The sequence below is a fragment of the Sander vitreus genome, chromosome 7 (assembly GCF_031162955.1).
Source record: "Sander vitreus isolate 19-12246 chromosome 7, sanVit1, whole genome shotgun sequence".
In the NCBI taxonomy this organism is placed as follows: Eukaryota; Metazoa; Chordata; class Actinopteri; order Perciformes; family Percidae; genus Sander; species Sander vitreus.
In genome coordinates, this window is record NC_135861.1 from 18,242,450 (window position 1) to 18,260,342 (window position 17,893).

At 40.8% G+C, this 17,893-nt stretch overlaps 1 protein-coding gene across 1 annotated transcript; it reads left to right on the forward strand.

Annotated features, from left to right (window-relative positions):
- The first annotated feature begins 4,442 nt into the window (after positions 1-4,442).
- LOC144520961 (CD9 antigen-like) lies at positions 4,443-17,893 on the forward strand. The gene is made up of 8 exons (XM_078255096.1): positions 4,443-4,755; positions 12,094-12,196; positions 14,584-14,681; positions 14,798-14,872; positions 14,961-15,044; positions 15,143-15,199; positions 15,339-15,422; positions 15,513-17,893. Exons 1-8 carry the CDS (start codon positions 4,687-4,689, stop codon positions 15,576-15,578), a joined length of 636 nt encoding a protein of 211 aa, XP_078111222.1. The 5' UTR covers positions 4,443-4,686; the 3' UTR covers positions 15,579-17,893.

Here is a 17,893-nt window from a genome sequence, read left to right on the forward strand (position 1 = left end):
CAAGCTCTCCATCAATTTTATGAGGTTAAAATATGTGACCAAGTGGCCAGAATCAATTACAAGGTAGTCACAAGGGTCACAAGGTAAATCTAAGGGGTTGTGAAATAGGATAGGAAATAAGGAAAAACTTTTTCGTTTTAACTCTTCTTTAATCCTTCTCTTTTTCGTGAAATAGTTACCTTGTTAGTTACCTCTTCAGCTCCTAAAACACAGTCTGAGAGGAGAACAACAATTCAATAGATCTGTTCACAACCCAACATGCTCAAAAGAGGATTGCAAGTTGTTTGCCTCATAATATTTTACAAGCACAAAAGGTTGTCAAATCTCCCATAGGTGCTTAATTGGTAAGGGCTGTGAGCATATGATTCACATAATTTTCATGCTCATCAAACCATTCAGTAACCCCTCTTTCCCTGTATGGAAGCATCTGCATTTGGTATGTTTCTCCACTTACTTATTCAGGTTATTTCTGTAATTTGTTACCAATTTGTACATAAAGATCAGTGCAGATTAACCAAGAGGAATGACTATAGCTCAGATTTCATCTGGCACAATATAAAAACTATATGGCAAAAACAGAGAAAAGTATTTTGTAATACATGGCCAATTTCCAATGTGTATAGTATAGAGCACTTTTTTGCGGTAATTTGGTAAACAAAAGTATATTTAGGAACATATACAAATGTGCAAATTCTGACTCAGGGCTCCTCTTCAACACAGGTAGACAAGTAATTATATAATGTATCGTAATATAATGTAATAATGCACTCACCTCTCCTCATCATTTGGGTTGACTTTGTTCTTTGATGGTGCATATTCCCAGGAAAATATGCAATTAATCAAATTACCCAAAACAAACTGACACTAAATATATCCATGGGACTCTCTCAGGATCTTTGTCTGGCTTGCAATTCTGCCCTGTATACTGCAGATTATTTCTCTGTTAGCCTGAGAATCTGTGCCAATCACAGACATCCGCAAAAGACGAGAAGAAGAGCATTTCATGTTTGCCGTCACACCAATTTATTTCAGTCTCACAGTGGATGTCTGGGACAGGTTTTGCAAGAATATGCTTCCCTCTTGTGGTGAAGTTGAAAACTATATATGATAAATATTGGTGCCAAATGAACAGGAGAGGAAACTCTCTCTCTCTCTCTCTCTCTCTCTCTCTCTCTCTCTCTCTCTCTCTCTCTCTTCTTTGCTCTCTTCTCACACCTTTCCTTACATCATCACCCTCCCCAGGTGCTTATGTGCTCTCACCTTCACCAATGCTGCTGCTTCACAGATCATACAAGATGTTATTCAGATCTGGGTATGTTGCCAGGAAACCTCATCGCAGCAAGGCTGTTTGATGAAAGTTTTTTTTCAGAAGGTGACCTCAGATAACATCTCACTTTGGCAGGAGCTGGAAACAGGCTGTGCAGTATGTTAACAGTTTCCCGTTTTCTCAGTTTTGCTGCAGTAGGTGTGAAGTGCATGCAAAGAGAGAAAGATACATTCTGGCTGCAACCTACACACTCCTAAGTAGAGATAAGGACTAGGAGAGGCTTTTTTAAATAATGTATCCCATCTTTTGTACTTTAAAAATTGTTTCCAGGTCAAGTTGGCAAACACAGACGTAGATGAATACAGTAAATAAATAGCGCTCCTTGTCAAAGAGTCTTTAAACAAGTCACCAGCTTCTCTGTGACAATTTGTAAAACCCTGCATTTGCACTACTCATCTCCCAGTACATGATTACTGTAAGAGCACAGCTGCTCAGGTGACTTTCCCCGAAAACAAGACCACACAGTCAATGTTTTCAGGGTGACCACTAGATGGTGCTATGCTGCCACAGATAGATGTCTCTTCCACTGTTCAATGCTCCTACCACTTTGTTGTTGTATCAACTAATAAATTGTACTGCTTAATAAATATTACTTTCAACAGTTCTACTAAGCTTCAGTATAGTTACAGCTAAATTCACCTCAAGTGAGACAATCACTGACCCTCAGTCTGTCATCAATAATGACTTGAGAGCCTGGGAAAAGGTCCAGCCCCTGACCCAAACATGGGTGTAACAGGCAAATAACAACAGCTATTACTGGTCCAATCCATTCAAAAGAGAAGGAGAAAAGTAAATTCAAAATTGTAAGATGCTTACAATAGCTAACACAACAGTTTAAATTTGTTTAAATTTGGCTGGCTCACAGTTATGTTATTGGCACGCTTAAAGAACAGAGCTACTGATGGTGCGAACCCCACCATGGGCCTGTTAAGTGTCAGCCATTTGTTGTCTATTTTCATGCATTTTTCTTGTTTGGAACCACATAGCAACTGAGCCACCAACAGACAACAATAATCAACAAGCAGGGACACAGTGCTTTTGTCCCAGTCTTATCAGCCTTTTCCTTATTTGGCATTGCTCTGGTTATCGTCCAAACTAAACCTCTTTGTTTTCTTCCTGTCCTCCACACTTCCCTTAATGAGTGTTGCAGCACAAACTTTGCTGCTCTGAGAGTTTCAGATGGTTTGCTTTTGAGACAGACACGTGTGAATGGCTGAAAAGAGCTACATGTTGATGATTAGTCCCATAAATACATCATCTAAGCATGCATTCTAGCCCTTCGCTCCCTCTCTCCCATCCTGCCATTCCTGTCTGACTCGTTCCCTCTAGCGTTCAGCTTGGCAGACCATCTTGTTCCTCTATAAGGACATTTTCTAACCAAGCCTAATTTCCCTGTGATAAAATGAACTGCTCGTTGGACGTTCCCCCTGCTCTCCATGGTTGTGGGGAAAATATTTATCTTGAACATGGTGTTGCTGCTGAGTTACATGCTCCCGGTCACTGATGACACTGAGGGAAGAAAACCAGCAGAGGGGCTACTCTATCCATTTCATTAATGTTAGATTTAGTTTGTATCTTGTTTGAGCTTAACTGATGCTTTGCACAAGGTTAAGAAGTCAACTGTGCTTTAAATTCAGTGAATACTAATCAGTGGGTCCAGTGATTTTTAGTGTGATATTACCATAAGAACGTCTTTTTTCTTTCAAAGAAACTATGACTTTATTGTAATAAAAAGCCTTACATTTTCCAGTGCACTTACTTATTCAAACACATTTTTCATCACATCTCTGAGGATTAAGTTGAATAATAATAATAATAAATTAGTGCCATGGGGAGAGAAATAGAAAGAAGCGGAAACTATTTGAGCTCCTAGTCCATCCTTTGAGAAATAGTCAACTACTTACTGATAAATGATTAGGCAAGTTCCTTTTTCCAAAAATGTTGACACTTTTTTCCACAAGAGACTTATATTGCTGCACCGACGACATCATGGTTTGAAAGAACAGGAAAGGCTTTGGAGGGTTGATGTGCGGTTTCAGTTAGGAAATGCTAAGGAAACACCTCACTGACATGATTTATCTTGTGAAAGGAAATTGAGTAAATCCTGTTATCTAATAATTTGATTACAAAACAAACCAACTAATTTCTTCATAGAGGCTGGGCTTTCCCTTGTTTATTTGCTGTCTTAATAGTAAGCTATTTACTTTGTGCATGAGGTTTGGCTTTGCAGTAATTTTGTCATCAAATAGCCTGGTTTCCATACTTCATATGTGCATGACGAATTTTTTGGTAACTAGACTAATATGTCATAATCTCATCATAGACACGCTAAAATCAGCCCACTACATATTGCAATATGAGATGTTATATCTGTATAGGATTTATATCCTAGCTAAACTGTTTCTTATAAAAGACAAAAGAAGAGTTGAAGGAGCTTTGTCACCTAAACTACATCTTTTGCCATATCTATTTTGAAGGTGTGTAAGAATAGTGGGTGGCTGTGCTTCTGAAATAAAATCTGAAGGGAATATACTGTAAAAAAAAAATTATGAACATATTCTATAGCAAAGAATAGTTTAACCACACACATAAACTATATTAGGCTATATAGCCTAACAATACAAACAATATATATATATATAATTGCCATATGCATAGCATGAAAAGAAATTTTGGTTTGTAATAACACTAATAATAAATCAGCCCTGAAAGTGAATTTATGAAAAGTATTTTATTTATAACACTAGCAGACAAGAAAACAACACAGAACTCTCTAAATAGTGGGTTATCGCACACATTTTGTTATTAGAAAACATTTAGGGCCTATCGCAGTGATAGTTTATGTGTTTCCGATTATTGTTTTCTTATTTTGATGCTTATTTTTTTTAGGCCAGATTTGACGGGACAATGGGGTTACACACGTGGAGTCACATATAAAAAGGACCTGCTGAACACGACAAATTGAATATAAGTTTTTCCTTTGTTACAGGAAACCCCTTTGCGAAACATTTGTCAAGTAGCCTATCCATCGTGTAGTCTCGGTCCTCCCTTTAGCCCCCCTTTGCATTGTTAAAAGGGGCGGTCTGGAAAGAGTCTAAGCGGATCCTGCGGTGTGTGTGTGTGTGTGTGTGTGTGTGTGTGTGTGTGTGTGTGTGTGTGTGTGTGTGTGTGTGTGTGTGTGAGAGAGAGAGAGAGAGAGAGAGAGAGAGAGAGAGAGAGAGAGAGAGAGAGAGAGCGAGGCTCCCGTTACGGCGCTTCTTGGTGTTGTGACCTGGTTGGACCGTTATTGTCACAGTGCGCGGAGCCAATACGACCGTCAGAGCATTTTTCGGGGATAAAGGCAAAACACATCCAGCGAAATGTCAAAGGTGGAAGGAGGAATGAAATGTGTGAAATACCTTTTGTTCGTCTTCAACTTTATATTCTGGGTAAGTGCATGTTCGGCATGTTAGTGCATGTGTGTGGCGATGGGATGCAAGTTGTGCGTAAATGAACACGATGCAAGTGCAGCAGTGCATATACTCAATCTGCACAGCTGACTTTCACACCCACGTGTTATTCTAGTTACGATGATCGAGGTTGTTGTAGGCATTCATCCTCTAGTATGCTTTATTTAGTTGCCGTCCGGCGTGGGTTTACCCTGCGTTGCGCGGAAAGGGTGACAGCCAGAGGCTTTTAGTTTTAGATCACCGGGCTCAAATCAGATTTTCCACAGAGGAAAAACCCGCTCCCCATTTCCCGGGGAAGCGTGTTTTTGAAAGGAAGACTGAATGAAAAGACAGGGAGAGGGAGAGATCGAGAGACAGCATGGAAAACAAACTCAGAAGTTGGCTCCCTGCACCACATAGCTCCATTAACAAAAAGTGCAGAGATGATTGATAAAATGAAGTTACAACCACCTTGGGGCACAAGATCCCCTAACTGGTTCCTATTGAAATTTTTAAAAAGCAGCACTTGGGCACTCAGAAGGAGGCACAAGAGAGTCACTTTACTCATGACAAACTGTCAGGTGGATGTGAAAGGTGTGTGTGTGTGTGTGTGTGTGTGTGTGTGTGTGTGTGTGTGTGTGTGTGTGTGTGTGTGTGTGTGTGTGTGTGTGTGTGTGTGTGCTGCACACATGCTTTCCACATGTACCTTCATAAACCCTGACATCCTTGTTAAAGCATACTATAAATTAACACACTAATTTCAAGTCTACAAGAAGATGGTGGATAACCTGTGTGTGTGTGTGTGTGTGTGTGTGTGTGTGTGTGTGTGTGTGTGTGTGTGTGTGTGCGTGCGTGCGTGCGTGTGTGTGTGTATGTGTGTAAAGGCGCACTTTGCCATATGTGTTCCACTGTTTTCGCTCCTCAGCTCACGCTCATTTGTGTGTGTGTGTGTGTGTGTGTGTGTGTGTGTGTGTGTGTGTGTGTGTGTGTGTGAGAGTGAACGAGAGAGAGACATTTTCCAACAAGCATCTGTGGAGTGGATCAGGCGCTGAGTGCAGCGTGAATGGATCCATTGTGACAGCAGGACAATAGCATAACTTCAGTCTGCTGCTCCTGCCTGGCTAAGCAGCAGAGCCCTAACGCTGCGGCCCCACCGGTCCCACCATTAAGTTATTCTATAAAGGAAGACAGCAAATGTGACAGGAGAGAAAAGGGTCATTGGGAGATTGAGAGGGATATTCAAATGCGTGTGCAAAAGAGAGACAGCTGACCGAGATAAAGATAGAAAATCAGATCAGTATGAGGATAGCGGGATATTCTATGGATGTGTGCTGTCTGTCTGTGTGTGTGTGTGTGTGTGTGTGTGTGTGTGTGTGTGTGTGTGTGTGTGTGTGTGTGTGTGTGTAACATGTCACTTGACAGAACCACAGACAACACCTATATGGATGCTCCTCCACTTTACAAGTTCTGCACGTTCCCTGCACTCTTTTAGCTAAGAAAGAACTGTGATCACCCTCCGTTCATAATCCCAGCGTCCCAATCTCTCCCTGGGCTGCGGCCCCCCTCTGTTGATGGTGGAGTGAGAGATGATGAGAAGAGTGTGTGGAGGAGGGGCAGATTTGTGGTTCCCTCAAATCCCCCCCATGAGCCCTGAGTGAACAGTAGAGCAGAGACAGGCAGACGGCTCTTCTATTGGACACTGAATGTTGTCAACAGATGGGAGCTGTGATATATACTGACACTCACACACTTTAAACACAAAAAATGAAGTTGTTTTTACCTGAATGGCGAAGAGTGTCATACAATCATCCTTATTTGACACACCTAAAAAATGGTCATCAATTAATACTACGCACAAAGTGGGTCTGTGTTTATAAAACTCTCTGACTCCATGTCACAGCATCATCATATAGTGAGATTCCTGCAGGTCTCAAATACTGAACTGTCATTAATTTAATGCAGGCCAAGCTCTTGTATATGTTACACTGATAGCTGCAATACAACAGCTTGCAACAGAACATCAATACCTTGCTGGCTTGTGTTTGTCTGCTATAGTTCACTGACTGCCCTATTTAGTCAAACATTAAGCCCGTGAGGTAAACAGTGTGTAAACGTTGCAGCACGAAGCGTCTGATATGACACACTTTGGTAATGACTCCATATTGGCTTAATCATTCATTTGGTTAGTTAATGAAAAACAATTAGTTTAATAGTTACATGTCTTACAGAAATGAAATGTCTTCAAAACTCTTGAAAAGGCCACACCAGTGTTTCTTTTAGTCTTCTGGCCAAAAACAACATACAAATACAATATCTAAAGTGTGCATTAAGTTCTGTTCTGTCCTGGGTCCCATGTTTTTTGTAGGCTATATCAGCGATAAGTCGTTAGCTTCTTTTACGCAGAGATTTCGCTATACTACCATAAAGAAGATCCACCATTATGCAGGCATTGTTTTTTACGCTGAACCAAACAACATCAGCATAATTGTCTGTGTTCTGGAGGTTGATGTGTGCCACAACACTCCCCCACCCTCACCCTGTGGCAGAGTACAATAGAATTTACTCCACCCATAATTATCTCCCTCCTATTTACGCTTTCCTTCTGCCCATCATTTTGAATGTGTGCTTGTATTTGTTTTCCCAAACATATGCCAGACAGAAGACTATTTGTGACGAGCTTAAATCACTCACCAATTACTGCTGGGATTGAACAAGTAGTTCACAGATGTTTTATTGTTGTATTTCCTAAAAAATAAAGGTCTAGCCTAGAAAGTGTATACTGCCACAGACTGTCTCTGACCAAGACCACAGCCCTGTCAGCTCAGCCCATGTTTTCATGGAAATTCCCCTCACAAAACACTTTTTACTGCACTGTTAAAAAGTAGGCCTTGTTACTGTAAAAGAGCCTCAATAAAGCTCCGACAGAGAGATTTCCATCCCTGCCTACAAATATCCAGACATATGAACTATTCTTAGAGGTGTTAGGACTAGGGGTGTCACGATACCAAAAATTCAGTAGTCGGTGCCAATACCAGTAAAATAACACGATTCTCAATGCCAATTTCGATACCACGGTAAAAAAAAAAAAAGGATTTTCTTAAATTCCATGTACTTTAACTTGAAACATGAACTTCTTTATTAAAATATTTGAAAAATATCAAAATGTCATAACAAGACATAAAAAAACATGCGCAATAGAGCATAGAACAACATAATAAAGGGAAATGAATGGTCATAGTGCAACAACTAGTGTCCCCAGACACATCTCAGGCTTCCAGGCATCTTTTCAAAAGGTTCTGTGCAAAAACAACAACAGTGCAAAACAAAACAGTGTTTCTAACAGTTGCGTGACCAGAGACGTTACAAACCCCAGGTAAATATTGGAGATTTATTTGAAAGATGGAGACAGCTTAGAGCCCAAAAGGACGCCGAGTTGGCTAATTTCCTCCTGAACAGGTAACTAAGCATTAGCTTCAGGCTAATTTATCACAGCTACAAGGGACGTGCATTTTATGTCATTTCAACATCCGTGTACTCACATTGAATTATATAGCTAGAGTTGGTTACTTGCAAAAACAATTGAGACACAGCCAGTAAAGTGATCCCGACTGGTCCTGGCTAACCGTGGCTAATGCCACCATGCTAGCTGCTAGCTAACGTTACCGGGGGACCAGGCAAGCGGCCACGTCTGTTTACAACGTGTAGCCTGTTCAGCGGCCGTAGCCAACAACGGTGAGTCATTTGAAGCCAAGAGAGGGGGGCTGTAAATCAGGAAGAGAGGACCGTGAGTTTGCAGTGAACATGCCGTTTTTTAGGTCGGGTAGAATCTGTCTCCGTTGACTCTCGTTCATAGTTTTTCGAAAAATATGTAGCGGAAGTAGAAGGGCGTGACTTTGGCCACTTGTTCGTGACCTCCTACTTCTGAATGTATCGACTGGAACACTCTGAAGCGTATACTGCCCCCATAGACATATATATGACTGCCCCCATCAGTTCCGGAACACTGGCATCGTCGCTAACGGTGCCTACGGTGCTTAAAAAAAAATGGGCATCGTCAGTGTTTTGTCATTTTAGAACCGGAAGGTATCGCAAGTATCGGTTCTCGTGACATCCCTAGTTAGGACAAAAAGAGGACGTAGGGTAAATCAGCTATTCTCACTTCCATCTGTGTTTTAGAGACTATACAAGACCTATATACTAGGGGTGTGCAAAAAAAATTGATTCACATTTGTATTGCAATTCAATTCAAAAAATCTTTTTTTTTTTCTTTTTGTAATGGCGTGTATGCTATTGTCCTGAAATGAGTTTAGCTCGCCATTCCCATAGATGGCGCTGCGTCGAATTTACACTGAAGCCTGGGCACTCTTGTTATAATCAAAAGAGAAGTAGAAAAGAAGAACGAGTGCAGCGGAAGTAGTTTAGTCGGCGCAAACAATGGCAAACCTCACAGAAAGAATTATTCAACCTGCTCCATCCTCATTGAAGGCGAGAGTTTGGGCACATTTCGGCTTTTATAACCTCGAGGGGGAGCCGGAACTTGATAGGAATCATGCTATATGCAAGCTTTGTAAAGCGAAAGTTAAGTATTTTGGAAACACCACAACCTTGAGAACTCACATGGTACGCCATCACCCAGAGATTAACATTAAAGCCGTGGACGAACAACAACCTAAAGTACCTAACATGCCAGTCAACCAATTCTTTCAATGCTCTAAACTCCCATCGAACTCTGAACGAAAAGCTCTTTTTATTTAACAGTTTTATTTTATACTTGAATTAAATGTATTTGAAAGCTGGCCAAAGCTTGGCACTTTGCAGTTTTTAGTTGCAAAAGTTTTTATTTTTGTATGAAGACACATAAAGTAATATCACACTACATTTAATTTGTTGTGTTTCTTTTCTTTTAAATTGTATGTCTACTGCCATCACATGGGAAAAGTAACTACATTTATTGTAAATATTTTTTTTTAATCGAGAATCGTTTTTGAATCGAAAATCGATTTTGAATGGAATTGTGAGCCTAAAAATTTATATTGAATCGAATCGTGACATTTTCTGAATCGTGCACCCCTACTATATACATAGGACACAGGTTGGAGTTTCATCTCTATCTTCTGTGTCTGCAGGCAAAGAAAAAGATGATGGGTCGTCTCACAACTTAATCTCTCTTTTCCTTTCCCTATTCCTTTTTATTCTCTCTTTCATTGTCTGTCTGTTTCTCTCCTATTGTGCGGCAAAACGTATAGTCACAGGGAGACTGTGGGTCTTTGTCCTTTGGGTGAGGTTGGGAGGGAGGGGGGCCAGATGAGGTGGGGTAGAGGATGGGGATACATGGAGATAAATCAAGGGGCGGGTTGGTAGATTTGAGAGACTGAGAGGCCGAGAGATGGGAGGGGCTTGTCTGATGTCGGACAGGGTAATGATGGCAGACAAAGTGGTGGAGAGTAAAGCAGGGGGGTATGTAAGCAGTGAGGGGGTTAATGGGACCTTTGGGATAGTCATGAGTGCCAGAGTTGAGAATGTACTTAGCACTACTGCCTGCAGTATTGGATGTAGCCCGCCCTGTTCTAAATGTCGGACCTGTTCCGGTCCGACAAATACCAGGGTTAAATAGATCCAGAGCCCCTCTCTGCACTAATCCAGCCTGGTTCAGTAAGTCTACATATCTGCAGCCTTCACTTCACTGAGCTTTATCACTTTGGACCTGCTAATCCTGAAACCCCAAGAGCTCAGCTGTGTCATCCATCACCACGCATGACACTAAATCCTCAGCTTCGGAGGAAGCCGGCTTCCCAACACCTGTCTTATTCCAAAGCTTTACAACTGAACTACTGGCTTTACTTCAGACCAACACCATGAAATATAACCTGTGGACCTGGAGTAGAGGAGGAGAAGAGTATGGATAGTGAGGACAAGAAGATAAAGAATGAAAGACAAATTGCAGAACCATAAAAAGGCAGAGTTGAGTCACAAAGTAAAATTAAGACACTGACGTGGGGACAGTTTGTTTTTGTCTGAACTTGGCAACAGGGTTTGTTTCTCTGAATAAAATCACTTAACAGAGCCTGAGGACTCAGAAACAAACAGCGGTCTACCTAAATACTGAGATCTAGGACACAGAGACCATGTGACAAGCACTCCTTAATACTCTCCATTTAGACAAACTATTTTATTTCTCTGCACACACCCACCCACACACGCACGCACAATAACACACACACACACACACACGCACACACACACACACACACACACACATAGACACTGTTGTTTTGAAGCTCAGCTCAAAAGGTTTTTAGATTCAATAATTCTCAGGGGGTATGGGCTCAGTGATCATCATCAAAACCTCTCTGTATTGATCTGTCAGTGGAGCACCCACCACAGTCTCTGCCCCTGAGAGCATCTCAGATCTCAGGAAAACAAAGCATTTACTTCAATGTCTTCTGACCACTTAGAGAATTTTTTGCTGCAGTGAGTTTGCGCTAAAGCAAGAGCATTACAGGGAGTGTGATTCTGTTCAATGTATGCTGATGGTGGTTTAGATGAAGGAAAATATGAGCAACATGTAACCACATTTCCAAACAAACAGGAGAGCCTGTTTAAGCTCAAGGTGCCACACTGCTGCCCACAGCCAAGCTGGTCATTTTCTTCCTACTGTGACGCCAGAAAGGGTGTTTCAAAGTTACATAAGTTAGCTCTGACCGATTCGTTTAGAACACTTAAATGAACCACCCACGATGTAGACAGATATTCAGACCTATTGTTTTGACATAAAATATTACATATTAGCCTAACTAACTCATATTGAGAGTATACTTCTGTTGCCTAAGTGCAAAGGGTGGAGGGCCGGAGTGGAAACTCCACAGCACTATTTTCTGTATTTATGTGGAAAATCACATTTAGGGAGAGCAAAAGAACAAGCCTTCTTGAAGGCCTGAAAATCATACCTCCACTGTTGTGCTTTAGATGAAAAGAGCCTTGTGTTTGTGATGAATGCTGAAACCAATTTACAGCAATGACGTCAGATCAAAAGCCAGGATATAAATGATAAGACACACATGCTTCATTATGAAACAACAGAAAATAGATTTTCTACTTACATAGTTACTGACTGTAATAAGGGTTGTCTGCAACCATGTGCCATTTTAATTGATATTACTACATCTAAAGTTGGTATTTATTTGGGTTCGGTTACAATTAAAGTCTGCATGAGTCTCGACAGCGCATGATATTGGACCCCTTGTTTTACAGAGGTCCTGTATTTGTTAATGATTGATATGCATTTTCTTCTGAAATAAGTACGTAGTCTTATTACAAGTCTTTCTTCTCTCTCTCTAGTTGATGGGATCCTTTGTTCTGGCAGTGGGACTGTGGCTGCGTTTTGACCCAGAAACTGTGTCTCTTCTCAATGGTGATAAGGCTCCAGACACTTTCTTCATTGGTGAGTACCAGAGCACACCTCACGTAATCTCTACAGTCAATGTATTGAACAATTCACAGCAGGCGTTATTCAAAGTCTGTTGAAGTGCTCCTGTTGTTGCAAGTAATTATATATTGCGTTTCCTTTAAACACTGCTTACGTTTGTGTCTTTTTTATGTTGCTCAGAAACCACTCTAAATGGGTCAAGGAAAGTTCAGTTGTTACACTTTAAAGTATCAGCAAAGCGATATGAAATGGAAAATGAAAAAAACAAAATGTGACACTCCATAGTAGTCCATAGCTGATCCCAAGGGCAGGGAGAGAAAGAAAGTGGCATATATTGAAGATTGACATTTGATTTTATTCTAATAATATAATACAATTTTAAAATATGCACATTAACACATTAGTACCACATACCTATCAAAATGTCATGGTTCTCTCATTTCTGGAGAGGGCTTTAAAACTGTTTATTCAAATGCAGTGCAACTCCCTTTGCCTATGAATAATTGTATGTCTCTATGTCAAAGGGGATATTCCTACCACAGGCTTACATGCACAACACACACACACACACACACACACACACACACACACACACACACACACACACCATAAGCTATAAAAGCCAACCACACACACAGAAATTGGGTGTAATGGAAAATGATTGAGTGCTTCTTCACTCAAGTCTTTTTGTGTGTGACTATGTATGTTTGTGATTGTCATAGCTTGATGGGAGTCCCAATACCAAGTTTGTCATACATGGTTAAATGTTTACATTGTTTTTATTATTAGGCGTGAGCTTGCTTCTTTTGTGTTGGGGGTGAGTGTGAATAACAGGAAATGACTGTTGTACATAGAGCGTAAATCATGAGGGAAACCACAGGGCTGCTAACCACTTTTCAATCAGTCACCCTGGCCAAATGGAAAGAGAGATGAAATAGGAGGAGGAGGAGGAGAAGCAGGAGACACTGAGTGTTGGGGCAGTTAAAAAGGCATATCCATGGCAAAGATTTGAAGGAAAACAAGATGGGACGTCAAATGAAATGACTGGGCAAGAGGAAGAGAGAGAGGTATTTAGCTATCTACCCCCTCTCTCTGATCATAGAAATCAGTGTAAAACTTATACTAATGTCAGTTATTTTAACAGTTTGAAAGACTAAACCATTCTCTTCTCTGAAGTCAGTTTACTGTTGCATAGTTTTATTTTTATACAAAAGCCTATAATACTGTAAAGGTATTTCATTACCTCATCTGTGTGAGTGTGTGTGTGTGTGCGTGCGTGTGTTCTACGACTCAGATGTCCATGTGGTTTGACTGAGGATGGGTGGCTGTTGTCAGGTCCTCTGAGAGTATAGTGCTACACATGGCTTTGACAGTGAGAGCTCTGTCCCCACAGACACAGCTGAGAGCGCTCAACAGTTGCTAGGCCATGTTCCCATGGCATCAAGCCCACACAAAAGCTCCCTTTTTGTACTTTGAAATGGAGTGAAAATGACAAACAAATTTAGACTAAGAGCTAAAGAGAGAACCAATGTGTCACCAAGTATGTGAATGCAGCAGCATCACTAGTCACCAGCTGTGAGAAGTTAAAAGCTGATCAACATGCTAACTGATCTTAAGGCAATAACTAATCTCTCCTTCCTAACAACAGAAGAAATGAAGCACCCAACCAAATTATTGTATCACATCAGGTCTTTTTGTTGACACATCAGGATCCTATGGACTATCTTCCTCTCTTGTCCCCACCTGAGCCTGCATTACCTGACACGTCCTCTCTCACCCCATCCTCTGCAGAGCTGTCGCCTGGCAACAGACCCCACCTGTATCATTGGTGGAACCTATCTGTTGTTGAATTCCTCCCTGCAGACCTACCCATGATGTAGGCCTACATCTACCTTTCCTAATGAGAGGGTTATTGGAAGATCAGGGCATCTAAGGAAGTCCCACTTAGAGCTCCCCCGACATCAGGCTCTTGGCAACAAGGCAATTTACAAGGCATCTCATATGAGGGCACAATTAAAAGGCACAATAAGTGGGTTCACTCCTAAAAAATAATCTAAGCACTGAGCATATAAATAATACAGTCTGAAATGTAAATACCACTTACCATAGGAGCTCCTCTGCTTGTGTTTCAACTTACATTTCTAGCTATATGCTGCCCCCTGCTGGTGCTTCTGTAAATTCCAAATGCCAGATGAACTGGCTTGGAAAAGCTGAGTATTTTAACAGAGATGAAGTGGGGATTCAAACCACTTTTATAGGTGTTTTAAGCTGGTATGTCTTAATGATCTTAATGATTAGAATGCATCAAATTTAAAGGTATTCTGATGGATGTTTGCCTCATGATTAACGGTCTTATTTACCATGCATTTTTGTTTACCATGTCTTTTTCCCTGTTCCTCCAGGTGTGTATATCCTGATAGGTGCTGGCAGTCTGGTGATGCTGGTTGGTTTCTTTGGCTGCTGTGGAGCTGTTCGGGAATCTCAATGCCTGCTGGGTTCAGTAAGTACAAGTACATACAAACTACAAGAGCAAAGACTGAACTGAAATGCCTTTGTTTCAGTTGGATACATCTATTTATCTATTTCTCTTGATTGTTTCGGTGGATTATTTTTCAGTTCTTTGCCTGTCTGTTGATCATCTTTGGTGCGGAGGTGGCAGCAGGGGTGTTTGGATTCTTAAACAAAGACAAGGTACATTTAAAATTTTACCGATTAAGTAGTGTGGTGACTTTGATGAATCCTAATGGAACGCGTCATTCACTTGTCCCCTCTCACACAGATTATAAAAGACGTTCAGAACTTCTACGCAACAAGCTACAACGAAAACAATAACGGCACATTGATCATCTCATACCAGAAAGTAGTAAGTAAAAAATAAAATATTTAGAGTAACACTGCAGAGAAAAATATTAAAAGCTATTTGCTTATACATACTCCGATCTTACCATGTTTTTCTTTCAGCTGAACTGTTGTGGAACCATAGATAGCCCCTGCCCTGATTCTGCAACAGATATTAAGGTAAGATCTGTCACCAGCCCCAGACTCAGGGCGGAAATTAAATTCTGCCCCTTTGTTGTCTAATTAATGAGTCATGGTGACATACAAACCATCCTGCGTCACTAGACCCTGCTTGACTCATTTTGTCTTTGGTCTGCAGGACTGTGAGGCAGGCATCAAGGAGTTCTTCAACAGTAAACTCTACATCATTGGATACGTGGGCATTGGCATTGCTGGAGTCATGGTGAGTCAGGATCTGAGAAGAAACACACACGAATACGCACACATTATGAGTGCAAATTACTTAATTAAAAATCTTTTTTCCTCTCAACAGGTCATTGGGATGATCTTCAGTATGGTGCTCTGTTGTGCCATTCGCAACAGCAGAGAGGTCATCTAAGCTGGATACTTGAACTCTGCCCCTACTGTACCCAGCCCTGAAAGACTGTACAGCCTTCAGATCAAAAGTCAACCTTTGTCCATTCAGGGACCCGGGAAATAGATCATGTTAAAAAAGAAAATCCTTCCCACTATGGTGCTCAAATCAGCTCTTTTGGCCTGATCTTCCACTATTTTCTCTGAAATGTTATTTATTTATTTGCAGTCATGAGCAAAATAACATGCTCTACTTTTATAACTATCCACACAGTGGGAACAGTATAATGTCTGATGTTGACCTAACAATCTATGAAATAGTTTTTTCCTTATGGCCATTTGGCAGCCGTTATAAATTTTAACCGACATACTGTAGCAGTAGTGTTAATGCTTTTTCACACAGCATTGACACTGACCTGACCGTGGGAAAACTTTGGCCCTGAGAGAGCAATCTGAGGGGAAAGCAGCTGAGTTTGCTTATCTGTGCACACAAATTAACACACACATGAACGCGCACAGACACACAAGCATAGCAATGTTGTGTTACGTGAGACCACAGCCTTAAAAAAGGATGTCAGGAATCTCGTAGGGAATACTGATTGGTGGAATCAGAGTGGGGTTTCAAGAGAGGAAATGGCCAGTGAACGTTTTGGGATGGGACTGTACAATGACAAAAATTTGTAGCTATCTTAAAGGATTAGTTCAACATTTTGGGATATGTATTTTGGGATAACTTTCTTGCCGAGAGTTAGATTAGAAGATTGATAGGACTATCATGTCGGTAAATCTGAAGCTGCAGCCCACAGTTAGCTTAGCACAAAGACTGGAAACAGGGGGAAAGAGCTAGCCTGGCTCTGTCTTTATACTAAGCTAAACTAACAGCTGCTGGCTGTAGCTTCATATTTACTTTACAGACACGAGAGTAGTATTGTTAAGCAACTATACCCACATTTTAGTCCATTTACTGTACAACAAATCATGCATACTTCATATTTTTCTTGCAATGCCAGTATGTGGTGTGTTACACAACTCAAGCAAGTTTCAGGAGTCTATGAAACTTGCCTGGAGCAGTAGGAAAAGTAAATCCAAGAATCAAAGCACAATCCAGCTGAACTGAAAACCAAATTCCCTTTCATCACAAAGGAAAAGCTCCTTATATATATATATATATATATATATATATATATATATGATCTCTCTTACCTAAAAGGAGTATCCTCAAGTCTTTGTTGACTGCGTGTCAAAAAGTCCTGTGGACAGCTAAATATATGCTAGAATAGGCAGTGGAGCTGTGGAATTTGGTTATCCAAGGCCTTTGATCTTTTCCTATCTCCATCTTTTTTCCCCCCTCTGTGTCTTAAAAGTACACCACCCACAACAAAACAAAAAGTGAGAAATAACCCCTGTATTCCTCACATCTCATCAATCTCGGCAGATAAGAGGATTGGACAGACATGCCCATCTGGAATCACTTCCATTGATCCAGGTTCAATCAGGCCACTGTTGGGTTTATTACGGGATCTGGTATGTAAATATGTGTGAGTTTTCTTGTAGTTGTACATTATTTGTGGTTGACGTGATAGTTATTATTTAACATGCTGTGTGTAGACAGAGGCTTGCAGTAGTTGTACAGTGTTCATGTAGTCATGACAGTGCAATAGTCAAAGCAAATCAACGCAACTAAAACAGCTTCTTAATGTGCCTTTCTTTGATAACGAGCTATTTTTGAACAACGGGCTGTTTGAACGTAGCAAAAGACGTACATTGTTTGTAGAGTTGGACTGCAATTAATTGTCACACACATTGGACTTGCATTATTGTTTTGGTGTGTTTCAGTGTCACACTCGACTGTGTCTTCAATGTCAAGAGAGCTGAAGTGGTAAAAGCAACAATTTGTCTGCCAACTATTTTAAAAGTCTCTTGGTCATAAAAGAATAATCAAGCTATGTGGAACATGGGCCCTGGTGATTTTTTTATTTTAAAATTTATAGATTTCAGTGTAATGTGAGACAAGTGAGGAGACCACCAAGGCTTTCTTACCACTCCAGCAGTGTTTACTCTGAGGAGTGATGAGACACAACAGAGTCACTTCACTGTCACTCTGTGGAGTTAAAACAGGATGAACCAGGAACAGTTCAGTGCAACTCAATCCACAAAAGCTGTTGCTGTGTTACTCAGTTATAGTTGTGCAAATCTGGAGATGAAACGTACCGTGCACGTAAAAACACACTGTGTACCCAGTCGAGCCTTTCATAGTTGATTGTGTTAATTTATTTTAATACCATTCCAGGCTTCTCAGGAAGTAGGTGTATGAAGTTTAATAAAGCTTTTAAAGTTGTA